Source organism: Cryptomeria japonica, chromosome 3 (genome assembly GCF_030272615.1).
Source record: "Cryptomeria japonica chromosome 3, Sugi_1.0, whole genome shotgun sequence".
Classification (NCBI taxonomy): Eukaryota; Viridiplantae; Streptophyta; class Pinopsida; order Cupressales; family Cupressaceae; genus Cryptomeria; species Cryptomeria japonica.
In genome coordinates this window covers 394,902,364-394,929,179 of record NC_081407.1, presented here as the reverse complement: position 1 = coordinate 394,929,179, position 26,816 = coordinate 394,902,364, and the positions used below count along the sequence as shown (strand labels likewise).

The 26,816-nt window shown below is 37.4% G+C and overlaps 1 protein-coding gene and 1 long non-coding RNA gene across 2 annotated transcripts; both read left to right on the top strand.

Moving 5' to 3' along the window:
* Positions 1 to 945: 945 nt before the first annotated feature.
* LOC131047891 (uncharacterized) lies at positions 946 to 4,478 on the top strand. Its single transcript, XR_009106300.2, has 2 exons — positions 946 to 1,177; positions 3,347 to 4,478. It is a non-coding gene; the product is annotated as an uncharacterized LOC131047891 (long non-coding RNA).
* LOC131047890 (uncharacterized) lies at positions 1,171 to 2,031 on the top strand. Its single transcript, XM_057981703.1, has one exon. The coding sequence runs from the start codon at positions 1,330 to 1,332 to the stop codon at positions 1,759 to 1,761; it is 432 nt and encodes a 143-aa protein (XP_057837686.1). The 5' UTR covers positions 1,171 to 1,329; the 3' UTR covers positions 1,762 to 2,031.
* Positions 4,479 to 26,816: the final 22,338 nt, after the last annotated feature.

The following is a 26,816-nucleotide window of genomic DNA, read 5'->3' as shown; positions in this document are numbered from 1 at the left end:
GGGATAACTCATGCCTCACCATAATGGCATTAACATCCACAACCCCTCTAAATTCTTTCCTTTGCATTGTCTACCAACCATCACATGACATGCACTTTTTTTTTCGTTTTGAGGGTTCCTACCCCACTAGGAACATATCAAGATAACCAATTCTTGGTTTTATCAATGTGGATAATTGACTAACACAAACATGGGTTCAAGACAACATTCACAAGAACAAGAAGAGGGTAGCATGATCCATTTAACTTATCTTAGATTGGTTATCGGTGATGGATCATTCATTTCACATGATGACCCTTATACAAATATCTTGGATCCGTCATTAATGAGGGATCATAATACAAAAACACAAAAGGGGAAAGGGAATTGGAGCAAAAAGGGGAACAAACATTTGTGCTCCAACAAGTAGAACAATACAAATGAGCCATAAAGACCTATTAGATCTAAGGAAAGTGAGGAAGTCAAGAAGATACAAAAGAGATTTCTAACACATAAAATATTAGCATCAAATAAGAAAGTTTTAAGTTGGAAATAATTAAAAAGAAAAGAAGTACACAAATTTATCCCCTTAAATACAAAATGATGTTAGGTTGAAAACATTATTGAAATACTTACATTATAAAGTGATAACATAAAATAACTCTAAGTAAATAAAAATAAAGTAAAATAACTCTTCAAACAAAAGAAGATAAGAAAAATGTAAAGACATCAAAATTAAAATATATTATAAAGCAAAATAGAATAACTCTTAAATATATAAAATAAATTTGATATGATCAAAAGATTGTTTGATTGAACATAGTTGATAAGAATGATGACATATTCCTTGATAATATAAATTTCTTATAAATATTTTTTAAATAATATATTTAAAATATCTCTATATTATTATGAACCTTCTATTAAATAAAACAAAATTTTATAATTAACTTATTACTTGTTAGATAAGCACGAGAGTTTAAGGAGAACGCCTGCCTCGAAACCGAATTCCTGCATGATGAGATAAAAACCTTGTTGATTTTACAAAACAGAAATCAAACAGGTATTTTTTTTGCATGATCAGGGAGGAGTCTAAAATCTGAAAAAGTAGAAGGTATAAGAAGTCTTGCATGATTGAAGGCGCAGGCAGTGGAGAGTGAAGAAGGTGTTCAGGGGGGACAGAGATATAAAGAAAAAGGTATGAAACGCCCATTTCCTTTCTCCCAAGTGTGGATCCCACTCCATTATGAAAGTCCCACTCCATCATTATCCGATTATATGTTGAATTGCTGAAGTGGGTGATTTGCTTATAATATTTTGAGATCCAATCCAATCCTCCTCCATTTGGCAATGGCTTCCTGTTTTTCTCTGGTGTGTCTTTTGCATTCGGTGATTTATGTTGTATTTGGGGGTCTGATGATGTTTTATCTGAGTGAGATCACTGGTATTGGGCATAGCAAAGAAACTGCAAGCAAGCTTTTAGGGTCCACCCCTCATGACCAACTGCTTATCAATATATCTGAGGCCTTGGTGGGCATGCTGCTTGTGGCCATTGGGGTCCTTCTCTTCATGGTTTCTTTTGTCAAGGATAGAGACTTCCAGACCTTTTTTGCCAAAGGATGCATTTTGATCCATGCCCTCATGGTTATCTGGAGATTCTACTTTGAGAGAAGAGTGGTGGAGCTTGCGAGAGACTGGCCTCGCCAAGTTGTTGGGGACTTCATCTTGAGCCTCTCCTGGGTCTTCTTCTTGATATTCAACTGGAGGGAAAAGTACGATTGAGTGATGAGAAAGATAGCTTTTCTGCTTTTTGACAATTTAGAATAAAAGTTAGACTTGGGGATCATGGTTTGGATCTGAAAAGAAAGCACAGCAGGATCCTCTTGTCTGTTTGATCTGCCAATCTTGCTTTTACTGTGGACTTGATACTTACCGCAATGCCTGTAAGATGATGTACACATAATTGGATGAGTCAAAGGCGACCGCTCAGCATAAATCATGTAACAGCGTGGATGGATGAAGTAAATTTCTAATGCAAGTTTTTTAACAGCCTATTAATCTCTAACGTTTGGAAATCTGAAAAGATGTGAAATGAGACTGGTCGCTGCAATTTTCTTGAGTTAAAATATAAATGTCTTTCAGTTGTCAGAGGCGGGATGACCCTGCAGCTTGATTTGGACAAAGAAAAAAGAATCGGCTTTCACAGCATGTTATTAGTTTTACTTTCCTGTCATATTTGATGTTAAGGAGCACAATTGCACATGAATTTTACATTACTCTAGTAAGACTAGATTACAACTAACACATGACCCAAAGTCACAGTAGTAGTCTGTGTAGGAAGAGGTTAGGATGAACCTAAGAAGACTGTCCTGGTAGCAGGCACTTTTATAGAACATTTAGCTTTTGTATAGATGAAATCGAGTATAGGTTTTATCCGGATCTGGAGTACAATTGAGTGAAATTCTATTTGGCTTTTGATTGAGATATTAATTACAATGCATTTGTCAATGTCCTAAACTTCCATAATTTATAGATTAGCATGTATTGATCTCTATTATCATAATTGCATACCAACGTGACATATATTAGTTAGAGAGATAGGAGTCCAATTTTGTTCTATTAATGGATGTAGATCTGATTCTTAAATGACTTCATCTCATTGTATTGATCTTTGTTATCATAATTGCATGTCAACGTGACAGATATTAGTTAGATAGATGGGAGTCCATTTTTTCCTTTTAATGGAGGTAGATCTGATTCATAAGTAACTTCATCTCATTGAATAGAGGTTGGTTATACCATGCCTTTATGTTAAATGATTTAAATCTTTTGTTGACATTGTTTTTGCATGTAAATGAAGAGGCAGAAATTTAAAGGAACTATTTGATGCTTTCAAAGAGCTCATGGGTGTATATAATACTTAAAACTACTATTCGTTAATGGTTTAGCATGACAAAATTGGATACACAGAAGGAAAAGATAAAATACTTTACATATCGAAGATTTATCATTTAATTTTTGTTAACCTTAATTAGTTAGACAATGAAATCTGTCAAGTAGATTTGCTTTGGTTGTGGACCAATTTTTTCACGTTGGATTCTTTACGCCATACTTGAAATTTAACTTGTGCATTGGGGCACAAAAGCTCACATATCTTTCTAGAGCAATTGAATTCTATGTTAGAATTTCAATGCTGCCCTAGAATCTTATTATGGTCACGCTGGTTAGATAATTAAATTTCGCTTACCTCATCTCTGATAATTGTTTTGTCAAATCTCTTATTCTTTTCATACAAATTAATCCACCCATATATTCTTAGGATTTTTAGTAAATCCATGTTTACACAACTTCTGGGTGCTCAATGCAGAATGAGAGGACAATGGGATCTTGAATATGAAGAAACAGAAACTGGTTAATACTTTTGTTCAGTGTTGGTATGCAAAATTTCAAATCGCTTCACAACATACTTTCAATCCAAGTCTTTGTGGGGAGGTATAGTGTGAATGGTATCTACTACTTGGTGGCATTTATGCTCTCAGTATGCACACGTCTGTAATCATTTTCAGGCGATTTTTGATAATCTGGCACCCTCTCGGTGAGTATTTGATGGTGTTTGCATTTGCACGTCAATGTAATGAAAGGATATATTCAGTATGCAAAGAATTATACAGGCTTCCTTTAAATGCAAAAATGGACAAGAGTTTCCAGCTACGGAATCCACGGCTTCAACAAGGTATAATTTAAAGCAGTATAATTGGTACAGATGACTAGCATCTCATCAATGCCCTGTTGTATGAAATTTCAGGGTGAAATCCCTATTAAGTGTAGCAAAAATGTTTAATTCTTGATGGACATGCTATATGTATTAACTATTATGTATTTATTACTGTAGTAAGGTGATTAGTTAGTTTGGTCAAATGACCCAATAGATGACATAGAGAGTTGCATTTAAATGGGAAGAGGGGTCACAATTATGCTCTCTAAACATTGATTGAACAGCATTTCTGCTATGCCATGTATTTGAAAGGTAAAAGAAGAGTTCTTTGTGTATCCAGTGGGCAAGAGCCAAAACTTCTTAAAGGGATAGATCAGGCTGGTGCAGTTCAATGATCTGGCAAATATCCAGGAATGGATTGTTTGTTGCCAGCTATGAACTTCAACGGGCATTTGGAAAATCAAATAATTCTCTGCACAGCTGAATCATCTAATTTGATCAACCGCTCTGCATCTCTTAACTCTGGCGGTGACATTCTGGAGTGCTGATTAACTAAAATCGCTAGATAATGGCATACTATTCAACGAAGTCACACAAGGGGCCACTGTTATGTTTTCTGAATGTTGAGGAACTTTTTTGCTATGCCATTTCTCAAAGGGGTAATACCGTAATAGCTATTCAGCAAAAGCCAAAACAACTTCTTGAAGGGATGTATCAAGCTGATGCAGTTAAGTAATCTGCCAAATATCTTGGAATATATTCTTTGCAGCCAGTTATGAATTTCTATGTGCTTCCGTAAACTGGAATAATTCTCTGCACCACCGAGTCATCTAATTTATTTTGATCGCCTTGCATCTTTTTACTCTAGCTGATATTCTGGATTGCTCGTTATTAAAGTAACTACATTATGGCATGTCCTTTATGTAAACTCACCTGCCTTGACTTGAATTTGTTCTGTTGGACTCAGACACGGGGGTAACTTTACAAGTTAGACTTTAGAGTTTGCTTGTTACTTTAGAAAAAACTCTGCTGAAAAGCTCTGCAACTGCAAAAAAACAAATACACAAACAAAAATTTCAAAAAAGGTTGGGAATGTTAGCCTGCATGACAGATATTCGAAAAAACATAAAACTATGTCAAATAAAATACCAAATGATCAAATGTACATCAAACCTACAAGATATTGATATTTTTAGTGCTCCGAGCCCTCTTCTAAAAACATTTGAAATATTTAAGTTTATTTTCTATTTTTCTAACAGATTTAGCCAAGTCAAACTGCCAGGACTCTCCGCGAGTTCTAGCTGATTCATAATTCTTGGCTATCAGACTCAGCCGAGTCTGTAAGTCTTGGCTACAGATTGCCCAGCCTGACTTAGACTTGGATCCATGAGTCCCCACTGAGACTTGCCGAATCACAACACACTGCTTCCAACTATTGTGTACAAAAGAGAAGAACTGTAGATATTTCCAGAAAGGAATGGATTACAAGGAAAGAGGATATTCATTTAATAGTATTGGACAACCTTAAGAACACGTGGATTAAGAATTACATCATTAAAGAAAATGTTCAGGAACAGACTTTGAAAAAATGACCCAGTTTCAAATACTCGAAAGTTCTGAAACTTGATTACAAGTCAGAGAGGACCACTGACCCATTTATACAACTGAGTCCTCTATGTCATTTACTCAAATGATACCATTATTCTGAATTCGTTTCTGGGAGTTTTGGGTGTGTTCAACTGTTAGTTTTTGCATTTTATATTTGGCACTCTTATAAACAAAAGACTACTGTTTTCCCAAGAGAGCTGGGTTGGTTTGTTGTTTTCTTGTGTGGAATCATTAAAGTTCTTTGGAAAGGTGCTTGTGGGGTTTATGTGCTCCTTTGTGGGAAGTTTTGAGAGTTTAAAACTTGCTGATTTTTAAGGGTTTGGAAGAGGGATTTGTTGCTAGTTTGCAACACTCGATGGAACCATTTTTTTGAGGGCTTTGAGGGCAAATTATTGTGACGGGAAAAATTTTGAATTAGTGTGGAGAAGAGAACTTGGATTAGACCTTATCTTGGTCACAGGTTCAAATCTTGTTGTGGGTTTGGTTGCCTAGGTGGTAATTGAATGCTTGCTTTGTTGATGTGTGATTGAGTTTAAAGTTTTGATGTTTTCTCCTAGTTGGAAGTAAATGAAAATGAACAGAAATTTGAAATGGCACATACATACTCTGTTGAAACCTTGTAGAATTTTCAGTTTTGTTAAATGGCAGAGCTGTAATGTAGAAAAACAATGATTTACAATTAGAGTATCATTCTGTGGTCATTCATTTTGACAAATACAAATTTATAGGCCAATCTAGTTTCTGAGTAAGGGCAATTTTACAGAGAAAGAACAAGTAGAAAATAAGAAAAGAAACCCCATATGATTTCTGTTTTAATCTCAATTGTTAATGCTCTTTTAAAAAAATAAGTAGATTTGACAAGTAGTATAAATTCTGATAAAAATCCAGGTTAGTAATGAATTTGTTTCTTTTTGTGAGGGTTTGAAGGTTGAATTGTTGCCAGTTTGTGGAAATGGAAATTGCAAATCTAGGTGTTGTTCCTCAATTGAAAGGGTTGTAAAATTTGGGTTTTATGTTCTTATTGTATCTGTTTCCTATCACATATGTTTGGTTTCTTATATGGACACTTAGTTAATTATGGCTCTTCGTTGAAAGGACTTGTGATGGTTCCTTTGTCCGAATGAGCTGGTGTTATCTCTGTAAAATGATGGGATAAGCGTGTTGGCCTTTTTTTCAGATCTTTCACTTTTCTTGGAAGTTATGTTTGTCATGTTTGGAACTGTATTTGAAATTTCTTGTTGTTTGTCATTTCCTTATTGGTTAAGTTCTCATTTTGACATATGATAGGTCAGGAATTAATTCTTTCTGGTTTATTTAAGAATGGATTTTACAAGTTTTTGTTGATATATAACTTATAAGATCATAGTTTAAAGTCACTTATATGTTATGTAATATTGCATATGAAGTATTTCGCATGCACTATTTGCATACATGAAGTTTTCGGTGGCTCACTTGCATACTATTTACATGCACAAAAGTGATAATGTTCGCATGACATTTTGGTAGGAAGCATATAGTGGCGAGATATGAACCACATCATATTAAGTCCTGCATGAAACCATTGGTATGTGCGTGGTGGTTGTGTGGCTTAAGTGATTGTGTTTGTATGCTCATCTTTATTCTTGGATCTCAATGATGCCTTATTTCAGTTTATGCCCTTGGGCAAGTGTTTGGTTGTATGACTTGTTTGGTTGGGCTCATCTTACCCATAACCTTCAACTGGTAATGAGGTTTGTCAGATTGCATGGAGCTGTTCATACCTTGAAGCACTTGTTGATCATAATACAAATACTGTATTGTGAACTTACAAGGATCCGAAATGTATTAGTTATTTGTGAGTTATTGAGATACAATAAACGAGATTGTTCCAAGTTAAGAGCTATTTTTTTTAATGACCATAAGAGTATATTTTTGTTATGTTCTTTGTGTCATACAAAGAAATTGTAAGCTCTATTTAAATAGAGGCATGTGTATGAAGGAATGTTATCATCGTATGGGTTTATTAGCACAAATGGAAGTGGTATTATTATTATCCAATTTCCACATGAAGAGAATTTGAGATGGAATACAAGAGGGAAATAAAGTAAATTTTAGGCAATATTTCTGATTTCTTTATCAATAAAAGATATTAAGAATTCTGGTTGCAAATGCTTTAATTTGGAGACATGTCTATTGTGTTTATGATGCTTTCGATTTTGTTGATTGGACAAAAGAGTAAGAATGTATGTTATTATTAATCTGCTTTTACAGTGATTTTGAGAATCCATTATGAAACTCTTCCTAGTTAACATCAATCCAATACAATTCTTATGTGCCGATTTGAAACGACTTTGTGGAACAAACAAATAACAAACTTGTGATATTTAAATGACAGGGAACATAGTTTCAAACTTGAACGCAATGAATTTTTTCTCTTGTTTGTTTGCACAAAACGAACGAAGATGAGTTAGGTGACCTCAAACAGATTAGTATGGATCCCTTAGTTTATTGATCGAGATAAGTGAGAATTTCTGAAGAAAAAATAGAGTATATAAGTTGAAGTTGGGTCTATGATAATTCAGTCACATATATGAATCAGTTAAAGGTTGATCTCACTGCTATAACATTTGGTCTATGACTGAATCAAAAGGAACAGAGCCTTGATAAAAGGGTTTTCTAATTCCTAAGTACTTATCTATACTACAAAAGTTGGCAAATGCTTTAATCAAACAGATTCGATCACTCGATTCAAACTTGAGAAATAAATATTTTGGTTTGATCTTATAATGTGTACCTGAATTAGTACAGGTTGGTAAGTACCACAGAGACGATGGGAATGGAAACAATGTGAACTCCCTCTACCTAATAGACATTTGCATTTACAAAAAACAATTTGGTCAAGTGACACTTATTATTGGTGAATATGACTATGGCACTAGAAAATCTCAAGGTTGAGGATAAGAAAGACATCCTTTGTCTATCTGAATACAGGGCCAAGATCGTGCCTCTAGATGAAGGCTATTAGAAAGATGATAAGCATACGTATAGTCTAATTCTAGAGAATCCTCTAAAGCCATACAATAACCTCTTAACTCCAATCATAAAGCAAATTGCGAAATGTGCTTGAGAAAAAGGTATTGATGGAAGAATAAACGTTGAAATAATTTCAATCCCTTATATCTACATTGAAGGAACCAACTAGTTAGATGAAAAAATATTGCATAGAAAGAAGGAGATGAACAAGAAGCAAGAGAGAGGGTACAAAAATGAGGTAAGAACATACGTAAATATTCAAAGTAAGTTGTTATTTGGAAGAGTCAAAGTTTAAAGGCTATTTATTTTGGCTGCTCGAAGTATGTAGGTCATAGGAAATTATTGTGTTATCTACACGAGTGCCTTAAGCACATTAGCAATGAGAAAGGATTATTTTGTGCCCCATAAACAAGTAATGGTCAAAATGTTGTGGTTGGATATGGTCACTTAATACCTATGTTTGGTGTGAAGACAATGAAGTTTAATAATGTAATCTTTGACAAAATATATTTATATGTTCTTAGAATGAAGGAAAAAAAACAAAATATCAATGTGGCAATTTGATTTAGTAGGATATAATATTAAATCTCTATAAAAGGTTTATTTCATAAAAAATCTAAAGAATATATTCCTTTTTGTTGCAACCAATGCATCAAAGAATAATTAATGGATCTATTTGATCAATTTTATGATCAAGAGAATCAAGGATAATGCTAGCCACTTTTTACATGCGAGGATGTGATACCTCAAATACTAGATTATTACTTTCTTTAAGAGACATAATATGGTTTATGGAATTCCATGTGTTATTGGATCCAAAGGTGTTTGTACAAAAAGTAACATAGGCAAACTTTTGATAAGAACATTGCATGGACAACATCAAGAAAACTAGAGTTGGTGTGTACTAATTTGATGGGTCCACAACCAACAAATTTATATGGTAGTGCAAATAATTGTTTTTTATTGGTTGATGAATTTACTAGGAAGACTCATATTTACATTTTAAGAAGGATTAGGTTCTTTGAACCTTCAAAGTTTGTACTATTATGAGAGAATTGATGGTTCCTTATATTCTAAAAAAAATGGATATCTTAGAGGTAGAATTGTATGTTCATGGAGATGGTTACGTGTGTCTATGGTATCCACCAAGTTGCATAATTATTATTGGGTAGAAGTTATCAACTATGCTTTCTAAATTATTAATTAGGCGCTAACAAAGATTGTGAAAGAGGTGAATATTGAGGATAAACATAGTGGAAGGAAGCATTGTTGTCTCACCTCAAATTATTTAGGTGTTCTAATCATTAAGAATTATAGCTTAGAGGTAGAATTGTATGCTCATGGAGATGGTTATGTGTGTGTTAAAATCCACCAAGTTGCCTAATTATTATTGGGTAGAAGTTATCAACTATGCTTTCCAAATAATTAATTAGGTGCCAACAAAGGTTGTGAAGGAGGTGAATATTGAGGATAAACATAGTGGAAGGAAGCATTGCTTGTCTCACCTCAAATTATTTAGGTGTTCTAATTGTTAGGAATTATAGTGCATTGCATAGAGTAAAGTAATACATAATAAATTAACATGTTATGTTAATCTATTAGATGCTAGTTTTTTAGTTTATGAGTGATAAATTTCTCTCTCTCTCTCACTCTCTCTCACTCTCTCTCTCTCTCTCTCTCTCTCTCTCTCTCTCTCTCTCTCTCTCTCTCTCTCTCTCTCTCTCTCTCTCTCTCTCTCTCTCTCTCTCAATGGTATCAGATCAAATTTTCATCCACTCATGCTTTGTTTGTCAAGTTGATTGAGGTGATGGGTTTGTGGATACCATGGACCTTCATGAGCACTTTACTTTTTTTTTGTTGGATCATTTGTTGTGAAGTCAAGCATTGCAAAGAAAGGACTAGTGCATATCATGGACCTCACAGGAAATCTAGAGTTTATAGAATCCACTTTTCTTGCATATTTGTTAGTGATACTAGCAGATATCATAGACCTTGCAACAAATTCCTTAACATCCGTCATTTATATGCATTACCTTTCTTTTCCTTTGTGTACATTCTTTCTATAGTTTTTCCTCTACTCATTGTGTTCATATTCAAAAGCTGCAAAGATCCACGATGTTGCAAAAAAGTATAGGAGGTTAAAGTGATTTTAAATAAGCTAATTTTAATCTTTCTATTTTTATGGTTTGTTTGATTTAAGATTGGTATGAATTTATTGGTTCATTTTGATAGATACTTAGTTTGTGCAAAGGAGGAATCATATTTTCATTAGGGGGCATGTGCACCAAGATGGGGGACCAAAAAGATGCCAACTTCTTTTTTGCCCAAATAAAGCCATTGACATGCACCAATGAGGGTACACACCAAATAGGTTTGGCATGGTAAGCCTAAGGTTTGGTCACACCAAACCTATTTGGTGAGCACCATATTTGGCAAGTGTCGAATTTGTTGTCAGCCAAATGGAAATGTACTTTTGAAAGTACATTTCCATTTGGTGAGAACCAAATATTTAGCAGCAGATTAAATCTCTCTCTCTCTCTCTCTCTCTCTCTCTCTCTCTCTCTTGTTGAATTGTTCTCATTGGAAAATTGTCTCTTTCACACACACACACACACTCTCTCCCAACAAGAATATATACATGAAATATAACATTTAGTATAAGAAAGAAAAAAGACATTGAAATGTGAATTTCAATATGTTTTTTTCATTTCTTATACTTCAAGTTATCTTTCATGTATATATTGGCAGGATGTTTGAGAGTGGTTTTAGATCTCTAGGAGTTATAATGTAGTTTCTAGGTTTTAGAAGATCATTTAAATTTTCAGAAAATCAAATTTTAGTAATCAACATGATCCTATCAGCATTCTCTCACTCCCTCTATCTCACTCTCTTTATCTTCCCCAAACTTTGGATCTATAGATCTCTCTCTATCACCATTCCTTTGTCCCCTTTCTATCTCACTCTTTCCTCTCTCCCCCAAGATCTAGCACTACCTCATTACCCCTCATCCTTACCCTTCTCTCTCTCTCTCTCTCTCCCTCTCTCTCTAGGTATCTCCTTCCCTCTATCTTTACCTTTCTTCCCCCCCCTCTCTCTCACACCTCTATCTTTCCCCTTAGGTCTCTCACCCCTCTCTCCTCAAGCTCTTGGTCTCTCACCTCTATATCTCTCCCCTCTCTAGTTCTTTACCTCCCTCTCCACCTCTCTCCTTGTCTCCTTACCCATCTTTGTCTCTTTGTGAACTCTCTCTCTCCCTCACCTCTCTACCTCTCTCCTCTCTACCTTGCCTTCCCTCCTTACACCCATCTCTATCCATGCCTCCCTCCCTCTCTCTTCTCTCTCCCTCTTTTATTATTTCTCTCCACTCTCTCTCCATTCTCTTGATCACTACCTCTCCATCCCATCCCCCCCCCGCTCTCTCTCTCTCTCTCTCTCTCTCTCTCTCTCTCTCTCATTAGCCACCTCTCTTCTCCAAGTCTCCTCCTCTATATCTCTATCTCTTTCTCACCATCTCCACATCTCTCTGCCTCTTTCTCCTCTTTCTCTCTTTGTAAAATTATTTCTTATTTTCTTCTATCTCTTCCCTCTCTAGGTCTCTCAGTCACTCCCTATCTACCTCTTCCTCCCTCCCTCCGTAGCCCTCTCTTTTTCTTTATTATTCTCTCTCTCCTCTTCTATCCCCCTTTATCTACCCCCCCCCCTCTCTCCCCCTCTATGTCCCTTGCCTCTCTCTCTCTCTCTCCCCCTCTAGAACTCTCACCTCTCTATCTATCCCCTCTCTAGGTCTATCCCTCCATACAAATAGAGAGGTAGGAGACCTAGAGGGGGAGAGAGAGATGGTAGACATATATTGGGAGAGAGAGGGGTGAGATAAAAAAAAGGGACTAGAAGAGGAGAGAAGTGATGTCCTAGAGAAAGAGGGGGGACTAAGGAGGAAGGGAGGGAGAGGTAGACAAAGAGTGGGTGAGAGACCTAGAGAGAGGAGAGGTAGAGAGGTGAGGGATAAAGAGAAGAACATGAGAGAGAAGTTCACAAAGAGAGAGATGGTATACAAGTAGGGAGAGAGGTTGAGAGGGAGGGAAAGAACTAGAGAGGGGAGAGATATAGAGGCAAGAGACCTAGATCCTGGGGAGAGAGGTGGAGAGAGAGGGAGAGAGGGGTGAGAGACACATCTCCCTTTATTAACTCTATCATCTTCTCTCTCACACCCTAGATCTCTCACCTCTCTCTCTCCCTAGGCCTCTCACCCCTCTCTTCCTAGGCTCTATGTAACATGCCACTAATTCTAACTTAAATAAAATAGTTCACTTTCTAAAACATAATAAAATCGAGCTTTTAGGATAAACCTTAACTACTTCAACTGAATTTTTTTTTTAATGGACTAACTAATTCATTTGAAATGATGTTAATCTATTAACAAACAATAACACGAAACATATATCACTATGCTAATCAATATGAAAAAAGAGTTCAAATGATAACTTTCATTTTCAAAGGAAGATATAAAAGTTTAGAGGTTATATTTCATTTATCTTTCCAATTGAAACTTTTTGTATCAAGTCTCGACATACTCTGGAAGAGGGAGAGCATCATCAAGGGATTTTCTACCCAACCACAGACTTGGTAGTCTCCCACACACCTTCCAATTGAAAATGGCTCTACCCTTCACAAGGTTGTAGACCAAAGTTTAGGACTAGTTGCCATTTGAGCATGGTGTTTAGAATCTACCCATCTCTAGTCGGACACACATTGTAGGTACCTCCTAACTAGTATGATCATTTTGACTAGGGGTCTATCTAATTCTTATGAACTAATGATTGCATGCATAGCATTGCGCCACCTTGGCCAAGTTTTAAGGGTTGCAAGCACGATTTGCACGTTGTCAGTATTCACCACCCTTGCTCGACTTGTTGGTTGCCAACCTTCTAAACAAGCCATCTGCTTAATGTCACTGACAACAATGGTCATTAACGACCTTCATAGGATTGTAACATACACTCGAGCCCAACTAACTCACTAGTTTACTAGCCAACTAACAAGGCAATTGCTCATTGTCTACTAACAAAAAGGGTCATGAACAACCATCGTAGGATAATAACATACACTCGAGCCAACTGACTCACTGGTTTACTAACCAACTAACTTTCCACCGTCTTATGACATTAACAGTCCTTAATGACCTTGGGGTAAACATAACCCACTACAAGCTAACTGCTCTATAGTTACTGACCATTTATTCACCTTGACATGAAGAGTGCTATACAATTATAACAAGTGATTAATTACTTTGATAACAACCACTTCATAATCAGCTAAACACCATTAATCAATTAAAACTCATTAACTACATTCACTTTTAGCTGAACACAAATAATCCCCAACTGGCTTCCTAGCCTCTTCAGTCCGATCAAATGGCAGTACATTGATTAATTAATTCAGTCATTTATTTTCCTCATAAACTGCAAGATATTGAAGATTAATTTGGTACAATTTTTGACCCAAAAGATAGTTATAATGACATAGATAACTAAGATATAATCGAATGTTAAGAGTCAATGACTCTCTAAAAATATATAAACTCATAATGGCACCAATTAACATTTCTGATTCTTTCTATATGTAAGGATTATGCAAGTTGATCCCACTACAGTATATGTAATTTTCTAATTTATATATCTGAATAGTGGTTGAAACATATTGATCACACCATGACAATTGGTTATTAATGAATGCATATATGAGAAACAGTGTTCAATACATATTGATCACATTATCACATTAAGCTATCAATGAATTCGTATGACTGCAACAATGATCAATACATATAGATCACATTATGGCAATAGGTTGTTAATGGATGCATATATCTGAAAAACAATGATCAATACATTCTGATCACTTTATGACAATAAGCTATCAATGAATAGGGGAGAGGAGCCAGAATGTGCACACCCTAACTTTGGGGGTGCCACGTGGACCCGAAGACCAACTTTGACTGCTAGTCATGTGGACTGCTGAGTTGGCTAGCCCAAATCAAAATCTTATGCGCTGACTCGCCATAATGCCATGTGTGCTATACCCATTCGTTGGAGTGGTCGAGATTATGCCATTTCGGTCCATCGACCAGAACATGGTTGGCCCCACACCGTTAACCATTTAATATTTCCATCAGTTTCGAACGAGGTTGTCACATGCCATTCTCGTACATGCCCACCCAATCCACCAACTCCTTCGTCCAAAGTTCATGTCACCACCTTCAAATTTTCCTTGCATTGGCATTAACTATGCGTCACCTCACCTTTCATGCACTTGGCTCGTCCCGCGTTTCAACCACAATAGCATTCAATTCGATAGTCTCCTCGCATTTTGAGCGAGCCAAAGTTGGTTTGTTTGTCGTGCTCTCCCCAGTCCTCACTGTTGTTCGCTCCACATCCTGCTCGCGATGGCATTGAACATAGTCGGAATGGCATCAGAACGTGCACACCTTCATGCAGGTACATGGAAGACTTTCTCACCGCATTGCCTGGTTTTTTGGTTTTTTTGGGGTTCCATTTTTTGGTTTTTTGCTATCTACTTCCATTTTTTTGGCTTTTGCAGGAATGGCGGCAACATGGACAAGATGCCATCGACATGGGACTGGAAGTCGTCATCCCCATTCGACCCAGGTGAGGTTTTGTCCTCACTAAGGCCTACCGATTCCATTCTATTTTTTATTTTTTTTGTTTTCCTTTCCTCTTTTGCCATTTTTGACACCATTGTTATGTCCTCCATTCTTTCATTTGCATGTCCAACGACGTTTGTGTGCAAGTCTTTGTGTTTCTAAACACGAAATAATGTGTTCATGAACACAAATACTTGTACAAATGGAATCATAATCCTTTGTTCAATCTCTACTGTAATTTTAATGGTGTCTTCTCAATACAAATGATTTTCATTTCGTGCATCACTGTTAATATTGCTGGCATGTTTTCAATTTCGAGCAGCACTATTAATGGGTTTTAAATTTCAACGTTAATGTTTTAGGGTTTGAATGGTTTTAATGATTGACTGGTTTCAATGGTTTCAATGTTTGAATGGTTCAGGGTTTCAAATTTTGGTTTCTTATTTTTCCTTTTCGACCATCACATTGTTTTAATGTTTTAAGGGTATTCAATTTTACATGCATTGTTTGAGGGTTTAAAGGATTCATTGGTTTCAAACCCTTTCAATGTAATTGGTTGAGGGTTTTTTTTTCACTCTGCTTGCAATTTTTTTTACATTGTTGATTTTTAATGGTTTCCACATCCACAATATATCTGCACACATAATTTAAATTGGATTGTTCATTTAGGGTTTTTTAGTTCCCATCCTTGCATTTAAACATAAAACCCACTTCTTTCAGGGTTTCAAATTAAATGTATTCTTGTTCCCATACTACTTTCCGGGTTTCAAATTGAATGTATTTTGTATATGTATAATGGTTCACAACATCTACCTCATATTTTGGTTTCTTGGTTTCCATTTCGACCATCACATTGCTTTAATGGTTTAAGGGTATTCAATTTCACCTTGTAGGATTTTGCCAAGATCAAGAGCACAATGAAAAGCATAAAAAGAGACAATAGAATGACAAGAACAAACTGTATTCTCATCAATATGCAAATGATCAACTGGATTAACCAATACAATGAATATAGGCCTGCTTATATAGGCAAGGCCATATGGATGTATGAGCACACAAATATGACATGTGGCTCAATGAGAAACAAGGGTAGGTAAGAAATACTAAGGGTAGGTAGGAGAAATAATATAATATTCCACAAGAGGTGGATGACCCACCGAATGTGGAGTGTAACAGCAAAATAAGACCACAAAAGGTGGAATTTCTCCTACAAGCTCTATCCCTATGTGCACACTTCCCTAAGTGTCTCAAATCCAAACTACAAAGAGATGCATTATCCTAAGTTAACTTAAGTAAGTGTAATAATATCCAAAAAGAATATTTATTTACACCAACACCCCCCCTTAAGTGCAACTTAGGGGAATGAAGACTCAAGTCAACAATGCAAGATGAGTCCCGGCTACTAGGCCATGATAGGTACCCATGTACAATATGCAAATGCAAGCAAAACTATGCAATGCAATCTCTCACAAATGGAGAAAGCGAGAAAACCCAGTGGGAAAAAACTCCCCCCCAAAAGAGAGATGAATGTACAAAAGACTCTCAAAGAAGAAGGACAAAACCTCAAAGAGGAAAGAGTCCCCCCCATAAGAGAGGAAGGAGAAGTCAGCTGACCCCCCCTAATGACACATCTCGCACCCCCAAGAGAGCTCGCAACTGTTGGAACTTACTCTCGGTGAAAGGTTTGGTGAATATGTCAGCAACCTGCTCTGCTGTAGGACAATACTGCAAATCAATGACCTGCTCCTGGATGAGCTCTTGGATATAGTGCATATGAATCTCGATGTGTTTGGTCCGCTGGTGCTGGACCGAGTTCTTCGAGATTGCAATAGCACTCTGATTGTCACAATGTAGAACTGTCGGTCGTGGAGTGGTGAATCCAAACTCTGTGAGGATTTGCTGGAGTCAAATGGTCTTAGTCGCTGCGTTAATAGCGCCTCGATACTCAGCCTCAGTCGAAGAGAGAGCAATAGCATGTTGCTTCTTGCTCTGCCAACAAATGGGGCCCGAACCAAGGTGAAAACTGTAACCAGAAGTAGACTTACGATCATCAAGATCGCCAGCCCAATCGGAGTCTGTGTAACCAACCAAGCGAAGTCCTGTGCCTACTGCATAGTGAATCCCATAGTGATGTGCACCCTAGATGTAATGAAGGATGCGTTTGGCGGCTTTCCAATGAAGCTCATGTGGTTCCTGCATGAAGCGGGAAACCATGCCAACTGCAAATGAAATATCAGGGCGTGTATGAGTCAAGTAGATGAGACTACCCACAAGCTGACGATACAAAGTGGCATCAACTGGTGGAGAAGAACACTGAGCCTCAAGCTTGATTCCTGAAAGAAAGGGAGTTGGGGCAGGCTTACAATCAGCCATATGAAAGCGTGCAAGTAGATCAAGAGCATACTTGGGCTGCGATAGCGTAATCCCGGAAGGTGACTGTGAAATCTCTATCCCGAGAAAGTAGTGCAAAAGACCCAAGTCAGTCATAGCAAATCTGTCATGCAAAGCAGATTTGACCCTGCTAATGATGGATGAAGTACTCCCTGTAATGATCAAGTCATCAACATAGAGCACAAGTATCAATTGAGAGTCATCCTGTCGCAAAATGTAGACATTCGGATCAAAATGACACCTGGTGAACCCTGTGGAGAGAAGAAAGGAATCCATCTTGGCGTACCAAGCCCTGGGGGCCTGTTTAAGGCCATAGAGAGATTTCCTTAGTCTGCAAACCAAGGAAGTATCCTGGATGAAACCCTGTGGCTGCTCCATATAAATATCCTCATCAAGATCAGCATGAAGAAAAACACTCTTCACATCCATCTGATGTACAGCCCAACCATGAGCTGTAGCAATAGCAAGTGTCAAACAAATGGAGTTCATCTTGGCTACGGGTGCAAAGGTCTCAGTATAGTCAACACCTGCAACCTGCGAGAAACCTTTTGCAACAAGCCGAGCTTTATACTTATCCACACTACCATCCGATGCAAACTTGGTCCGATAGATCCACTTACATCAAACCATCTGTAGACGTATAAAAATGACCATATTCCTAAATGAATATTTTATGTTCATTTCTCTATTTAATTAAATCCAATTTAATTAAATTATCCACATTCTTCTATTTTATTAAATAAATTATTCAATTTATTTAAATAAAATTCACTATACCATTTAATGAATAAATCATTTTATTCAATTAAATCCCCTAGCCACTTTTAATTAAATTCAAATTTAATTAAATAGTTATCCTAAATTGAATAAATCAAATTTATTTAATTACAACCAAATTGAATGAAAATCAAATAATTCAATTAAATCCTATTATCCCCTATCCACTTGCAAAATCCCAAACCCCTTCCTAATCCCTTCTAGAATCTTCTAATCGATTCTAATTAACCTAACCCTCCTCTAAATTTTGTCACATCCCTAAGCAAAGGGAGGTCACTTCTCAAATGGCCCAAAGTCTTGGATAACCATTGAAGGTTTTCAACCTTCAACCACCAAAACCCCCAAAGTCTTTGAAAACCATTGAAGGTTTTCAACCTTCAACCACTTAATCCCCAAAGTCTCCAATAACCATTAATGGTTATTTCAAACCCTCCCACATGGTTAAAACATTTGTTTTGACTCAACCTCTATCCAACCCAAGGGTCTCATCAGGTCATTAATGCTTTGACCATGATTATCTCTTAATCATTTGCACAAAGGTTTATCCTTGGATTAACTCTTAATCCAGTGGGTAATCCTAATTTAGACTTGACCCTTAGCCTTTAGATAACCATGAGGTCTTCTTAGGCCTTTAATGCCTCCAACCTCTTCTTTCAACCCAATCCTATGTTGACACTTGTCACCATTTCATTGGTACAAATTGTGCACATGGATCCCCAACATTCAAACCTGGCCCTTGATTAAACCATTCAATCTTGACCATCCATTGCCCTGTTTGTGCTATAAATAGAGCTCTCATTCCTCCATTCCTAACAATCATCTTTCAAATTTGAAGCATCACACTTATGCTCAAATTATTTCAAGCTTTCATATCATTTTATGCTCATCATTTAGCCTCTCTTTAGATCAGAATTAATCATGAATATGCATATTAGAATAAGTTCTTTATCATTTTAGCTCAATCATAGATTAAATATAGTATGTTAAGATAGTATTCATACTAACTCTGTCATCTTATCATTTAGTTTATTGCATTTCTAGCATCATACCTAGCTTATAACACATCTCATACTAAAATCAGTTAAAAACATCTCTCGTTCTCATATTTGCCATCTCCAAACCATTTTGCTCAGTAATCTGAGAGCAAAAACATTGGTTTGAGGGACATTGTGAGATAGAGAACCATGGGACCCTCCTTGGGAAGCTGAGTAACACTACGTTACTCCATAGCTTGCATCAAGAAGTCCTGTGTGTGTGTGTGGATTGGTATTTCTTGTATTTTTCACGTTTTAAGTTTTATTTGCCCACTTTTCCCACATACATTTCTGGCGCCCACCGTGGGGCACGAACCCCAATAACACATCGTTTTTTGAATTTGATGACTTTTGAAGGTACGCGGGAAACCAGAATTAGCGCGTCGAAAAGACATTTTAGCGCATCCGCCAAACAGTTTAGCGCTTCTAGCCTACTGTTTAGCGCGTGTACTTTCTGTCTTAGCGCGTAAACACGGTTCCTCAGCACATGACACTATTTGACAAATTTTCCTGTAGGTGTCGACGCCGGCGAAACACAGATTAGCGCATTGACCTAACAGATTAGCGCATCTACCTAACCTTTTAGCGCTTTCCATACATATTCCAGCGCGTTGAAACCAACAGTTAGCGCATAAGATTCAAATTTTTCCTGCATAACGGATTGCGGGAAAATCAAAACACAGAATTAGCGGGTACGACAGACAGAGTAGCGCATCAGGGCAACAGAATAGCGCATGGAGAAGGAACTGTAGTGCATCCGACGAGTATTGTAGCGCGTACAGCTTATTCTGTAGCACATCACAAACAAAACAAACAAAAAGATTTTTTGTAACCGATTTCAAAATTTTAGACTTGTGGAAGTCCCCCGAAACAAACTAACCGTCTTCTCGTTCTGTTTATTTGGAGGATTTTAACAATTTCTTGCAGGTAAAGCGAGGAAGTTTGCTTTTACAGCAAAAATGTTTTTCTTTTGTTGACCTCCAAAATCGAATTTGCTTTGTTGACGATTTATTTTCCATAGATTAGACAATTATTGCTATGAAGGATTAAAAAGAACACCATGCTTTTTGGAGCAACATCTCCAAATAGAAGTTAGCAAATTATTGTCTTGGAGTTTAAAAAGAACAAATTTATTTGCCTTGTCTCGAAAGTGGAAGGTATATGCTCTCCCCTTAACTGGGTGATCAAAAAGCCAAACCACTCTTACGCTTTCAGTATTTCAAGCAGTTAAAACCTTTAGCAGGCCTGCCTTCCCGAGGAGTTGCAATCAACTCTTAAAGCCGTTTATGGCCGGTGTGAAGGGAACGACCTAAGTGGGGAACGACTTTGACGCCAAGAATTCCAACCCACTATAATCAAATGTGGAAAGTGACGAAAGTCCTTTTCAACGGTTTCGCGCAGTGATTAGCCTTCCCCCAGTATCCTCGAGATACGTAAAGCCTTTGTTCTAAAGGTTGGGAAGCCTCCTGAGGGAGTTTATCACTGACGGCCGAATGGGAAGCCTGATTAAGAACCTTAGCATTAGAAACTTTGAGCTGAGTCAGTATCCAAACATTTGTAACATCATAGTGCAAGGGTGGGGAAGAATCCGCCCCCAAGATTACTCACCATATATCTCCCAAGATAACTACTCAACTGTGAAGCAATTCACTTTGGGTTAATTTCTGGCAAAAGGCAAAAAAACGGGCGCCCTCTAGGGGGTGACACGACTGTTTGAGCTGACGGAGTATCGAGACTAGTGGGCTATGATGTTACTTATGACCCTTGAATAAAGAGTCTTTCTGAAGTGTTTTATTTTGTATCCAACCTGTTAAAACATTGGGGATTTGAACACATCCTCGACAGAACATACACTTTCTGTTAGATCAGGCGAAATGATTGTACTTTGTGTGCCATGCTTGCATTTTGTATTTCAGAAAATCATCCATCATACTTAAGATTTCTCTCAACAAAAAATCAAAATCCTCACACAAACAACCAAAAGGAAAAATCAGGGCAGTTTAGCATGTAAGAGCAACATCTTAGCGCGTGTAACAGATCTTTTAGCGCATCCAAAATACAAAATAGCGCGTACAACAAAAACAGTAGCGTTTCAATTGCAAAGCAAAACAGAGAATAATCCTTTAGCGCGTGCAAAACAGATTCTAGCGCGTATCAGGAAAACATTAGCGCGTAGGTAACCAAAGTTAGTGCATTAACCAAAACAGATAGCGCGTAGAAGGCACAGTGTAGCGCGTTGTTTTCCAAACAAACTTCACAGCAAAATTCAAACAGCCTGTCTTAGCGCGTGAAACAAACAGCTTAGCGCGTGGAAAGCCCATTTTAGCGCATTGGCCTAAACAGTTAGTGCTTCTGAAGCCCAGTCTAGTGCGTACATCTTTCATAGTCAAAAACAAAATTTTTCCAGAATCAATACTTTAGCGCGTAACCGGGGGCAGACTAGCGCGTGTGAGAAACATTTTAGCGCATCAGGAAAATTAGGTAGCGCATTAAACCTCTGTTTTAGCGCGTGAGCTGAGGTAGAAAAACAGAGAGTTGGAAAAACCGAAAATTTTGAAAATTTTAAAATATTAAAAAAAAAAACAGTTTTTCATCAAAACACGTCTTTTATCAAACCAGAGTGACAAAAACGAATCATTAAAACTACTTCTCAAGTTAAATTTGTGTCAAACAAAGTTGTCCGAATCCTAAACAAATCGAGCAATAGAGGATGTCTCTCCTATCATAATCCGGAAAATTTTCATCATCAGTATCAATCAAATCCTTTACCATTTTACGGATTTTATCTCAAAAACACTTGTTTAGAATTTTCAAATTGTCAAATCCAGTTTCCAGATCGGGAGGCTTTTATCCATATCATTTGACACACTTTGTCGTGAAGGGACAGCCAAACCTTCACTCTGATAAAGTAAGATTTGAAATTTCTCAAACAGGAATCAACTAAATCCAAACAAATCAAAGGAAATCATTGATCACTCATGCATGACCAATCCCCTTATTCTGAGAAGAAAGAACCTCTATCGTAACATCACGTTGAAGAAACAACAACCTAGCTTTTCCAAATTCATCAAGCGAAACAAGTTTTTATACATCAATCGTCAACTCTTCAAATCTCATCGGATATTTCTTCATCACGTCAAACGTTATATCCAAAACAAATCTAGCGAATTTGATAGAGAACCCCTGAAAACAAGAGCATACTGTCAAAAGTCTGCTTTTAATCAAAAGATAAACCGAGGTGGGAAAATCAATCCCACATTCTTACCCGATGAGTGCATCACATATAACACATCTCGACCAGAACCACCAACGCCCGAACAACACATCAACGAGGACTTTGTTCCTTTCATCACTGAAAGTTTCTATTGAAATGCCTATCACTCGCTCTCAACGAAACAAACAAAGCGAGACACCCGCGGAATCAAGTATGAATCGTAGATTATCAAATCCTTTTGAAGTTCCATCATCAGACAATCCTGAAATTACTGACGCAATTCTTCAGGAATGTCAAGAAAATCCTTCATTCCAAAAACTCATCGAAAAACTCATGGAAAATGACAAAGAAAAATATCTACTCATGCTTACAAGCAAAGGTGTCAAACTTCCTGAAGATTTCGACGCAAACGTCTTTCAAACAGGATCTCAACAATATACATATCAAGAACAACAAAGGGAAGAAGAAACTCGCATACCTGAACAACATATTCCAGAACAACATATACCAGAAATGCGAGTACCTGCTTTTGAAACCCCAGAACAACACATACCATTTACTACACCTTTTCAGTTGAGAACAAATACGAGGGAAGAACTCTTCCCTCGGGAAGGTAATGCGCCCTTGGTTGCTCTTACTCAACAAATGCAAATGTTGCAAAGACAAATACACGATATGCAACAAGGGACAACAGTGCGGTATTCTATAAACGAAATCTGTCCTTATCCATTTGACAGAAGCTTAAACATGATACCTTTTCCTCCAAACTCAGACATTCCCAAATTTGATAAATATGATGGAAAAGGTGATCCTCGAGATCATGTTCGAGAATTTTGTACTATGAGTCTTGAATTTGCTCATAATGACACTTATCTGATGAGGTTATCCCCGAGAAGCCTGGGAGGACAAACAATGGAATGGTTATCCAAGATTACACCACCTGTTAGATCATTTGACGAATTGGTTAACAAATTCATCACCCATTATTCTTACAACATCCAACATGCCATAACCATGCTAGATATTTGCAACACCAAACAAAAGAACAATGAAACATTCATGTTATTCCTTCAACGTTGGCGACGCATGGTATCAAGATATCCTTGAGATATTCCTAAAAAAGAGAAAATGGAAATCTTCATTGATAACTTGAATGGTGAGATGAGTTACAGACTCAAACTTCAATGCATACCATCTTTTGACAAAGTGATCGAAAATGGCATCCAAGTAGAGGAAGCTTGTGTCAAAAAGGGAACACTCAAGTTCTACAAAGAAGGGACGAACTCATCAAACTACAATAACCAAAACAACACTAATTTGGACAAAACTCGATTTTGGACTCGAAACAAAAATGAAGGCAACAATGAATCATATGATCCCAAATCTAAACAGCCAGTGCTTGCCTTATCAGGAAATACTCAAAATACTCAAAATCCTAAAAATGCTACTCCCAGTGCCAACACATATGCACCAAACAATGCTCAAGGACAACTCAATACCAACAACGCCAACGATAATCCAAACAAAAACCTGAATCCAGGGCCTAACAACAATTCACGCAACAACACCAACAATTTCCATAAACGTATCTTCACACCATTGGGCCAATCATTAGAGTCCGCATTTAGAGAACTCTTGGCAAACAAGGTTCTTTCTTTACCTCCAATCAACAATTATGAACCCCCAATCAAACCACCTTGGTGGAATGATTCACACTATTGTGATTTTCATCGCAACAAAGGTCATAGAACAAACGAGTGCATGAGATTGAAACACATAATCCAAGACATGATTGATCGAGGTGACTTAACGGTGGATGGTCTCAAAACAAATAATGATCACGAAGCCTTCAAAGATCCTCTTCCAAATTATAACAAAGATGGAGCATCAACTTCAAATGATACACGCGGAGCTCGTATTAATCACATCTACAACAACACAATCAATCACATATCAGCCGAAGACCATCAAGTCAATGTTATAACCATTCGAGATAAACATAATCATGAATCTGTCAATGTAACAACCCAGACTCAGAAATATGTCTTGAAGGGACACACTGCACTTCCAATTACCACACCAAAGATCCAATACGACTTAGTTAATCAACTACGCAAAACTCCGACTCAGATATCTATCCTGGAATTGTTGAAACTATCTCCAAGACACAAAGACATATTGGAGCAAGCGCTATTAGAAACAAATGTACCTCAAAATCTGGATACAGACAGATTCCAAGCTATGGTTGCCCACATGACAGAATCTCATAACCTCACCTTCTCAGAGCATGATAATACTTCATTGAGTCATCCGCATAATACTCCTCTCCATATTGAAGTCATTGTTTGCAAACACCGAGTCAAGAGAGTCCTAATAGATGGAGGAGCCGGCCTTAATATCTGTACTTTAAAGCTTATCCGTGCATTAGGCTTCTCAGAAGAATCTATTGATCCTTGCAAAAAGATTACCATAAAAGCATATGATGATGAGGAACGGTCCTCTAAAGGCACCGTCATATTACCCATTCAAGTGGGCCCAGTACAAAAGGATACTATTTGTCAAGTCTTAGATATCGATCTAACCTACAATATTTTATTAGGCTGACCCTGGATACATGAAATGCAAGCATTACCTTCTACATATCACCAGTGTGTCAAGTTTCCTTATGATGGACAGGAAATCTCCATATCAGCTGATCACAATCCATTTCAACATTGCAATGCGATGGGGGCAGCCCAAGACAGTTTGGTTCCTTATAACAGAGAAAGCAGCGGTCTTCAACATCTGATCCACCAACAGCAAAATCCAACTCCTTATGGGGAGACTTCAAACAGAAAATGCAAATCAAAGACCAAGGCACGGGCGAATACTCTATGGAGCCTTTATGTTTGACCAGATTGCCAACATCACCTAGATCGCATGGTTTACCTACTATATCAACACATCTGGCCACTCAGCCCATAACTAAATTTGATGGTACCTTCATCCAATTGGGGACTCTAGCACATGAATCAGAAGATAAGGATGTTCTTAACTGGCTATACAAAGATGAAGAAGAAGCTAATAGAGCAGCCGCTCTAGACATTGTTCTACCGACACACCTATATGGAAAAGGCTACTTGATCATGAAACAAATGGGATATGGCGGCAAAGGACCTATTGGGAAACGCCAAGAAGGAGTTACGGAACCTATAGATCTTCCTTCACAACCTAGTAGAAATAAAGCAAGATTAGGTTCTAAATTCACTTTCCTATTGAAAAGGCCACCACACACAAATGAAAAACCTCAATGGAAGGAAAAGAAGAAATACAAGGAAGAATCCTGGCAGGAAGCTCTCTTTGAATCAGCAGAAACAATCCGCAAGGCAAGAGAACGTCAAGATCAGAAGATACATCAAGGAAAGCTTTTGAATCATAAGAAGGCCATCTCTGCAGCAGTGGCTCATATTCACACACCAATGGCTCAAGAACAAATCATATCATCACAAGAAACCATCATTCCTCCCCGAGGAAGCACAATCTATGAACAAATCCAGACTGTAGAAGACGGATCGGATACAGAATCAACACAGAATATCAAAATAGTATCCATCATCAAAGATTTGTTTTCGCCATACAACATACCTGTTTACAACACAGATAGAATTTGGGATGATGCCTATGAGACAGATTCAAATGAATATGAATGGGGTGCTTGCTCTGATACTACTACAAATATCCCAGATGATGCTGATTTCATATCCATTTCTCAAGAAGAACATAACGCAGAAGATAGACCTCTTGAATTTGGACCACAACATATCTATGACGTTCAGGAAAGCGAATAGAAATATTACGAACAAGTCTATGTAGAAGATGATACCATCGAAGACCTCGATGAAACCTTAGACTTCTTTAAAAACAAGACCCATCACGATGATAACTCTATCCTAACACTTACAGTAGCCGAACTTGATCCACCCAACGATTCCTTACCACTTGTCTTTCCTGACCTAATCGACTGGGACGAACCTGAAACAAGTGATATACCTATTTTCACAGATGATGCATCTATTGTCCATTACCTATGTACCGTAAATCCGGAAACAGGCTCTACCAGTGAACGAAATAATGATATCTGTCAATCAGGGAGTGCCAAGTCTCTCAGTCGCAAAAATACATCAAATGATGGATCTAATGCTGAAAACCAGTCAATGGCAGCTCTAGATCATAAAAAAGTAAAAATAAAGGACGCATCGGAGGGTGAAAACCTTTTTAAGGCACCTAACGATGGGAGACTTGACACTCTTCCTGAGCACTTTCATGAGCGATCGCCCATATTGATTGAGCCCACTCAATCAATCAACATTGGTACTACAGAAGCAGCCAGAAATATACATCTTGCAGAATCTCTAACAGAAGAAGAAAGATTGGCATTCATCATCT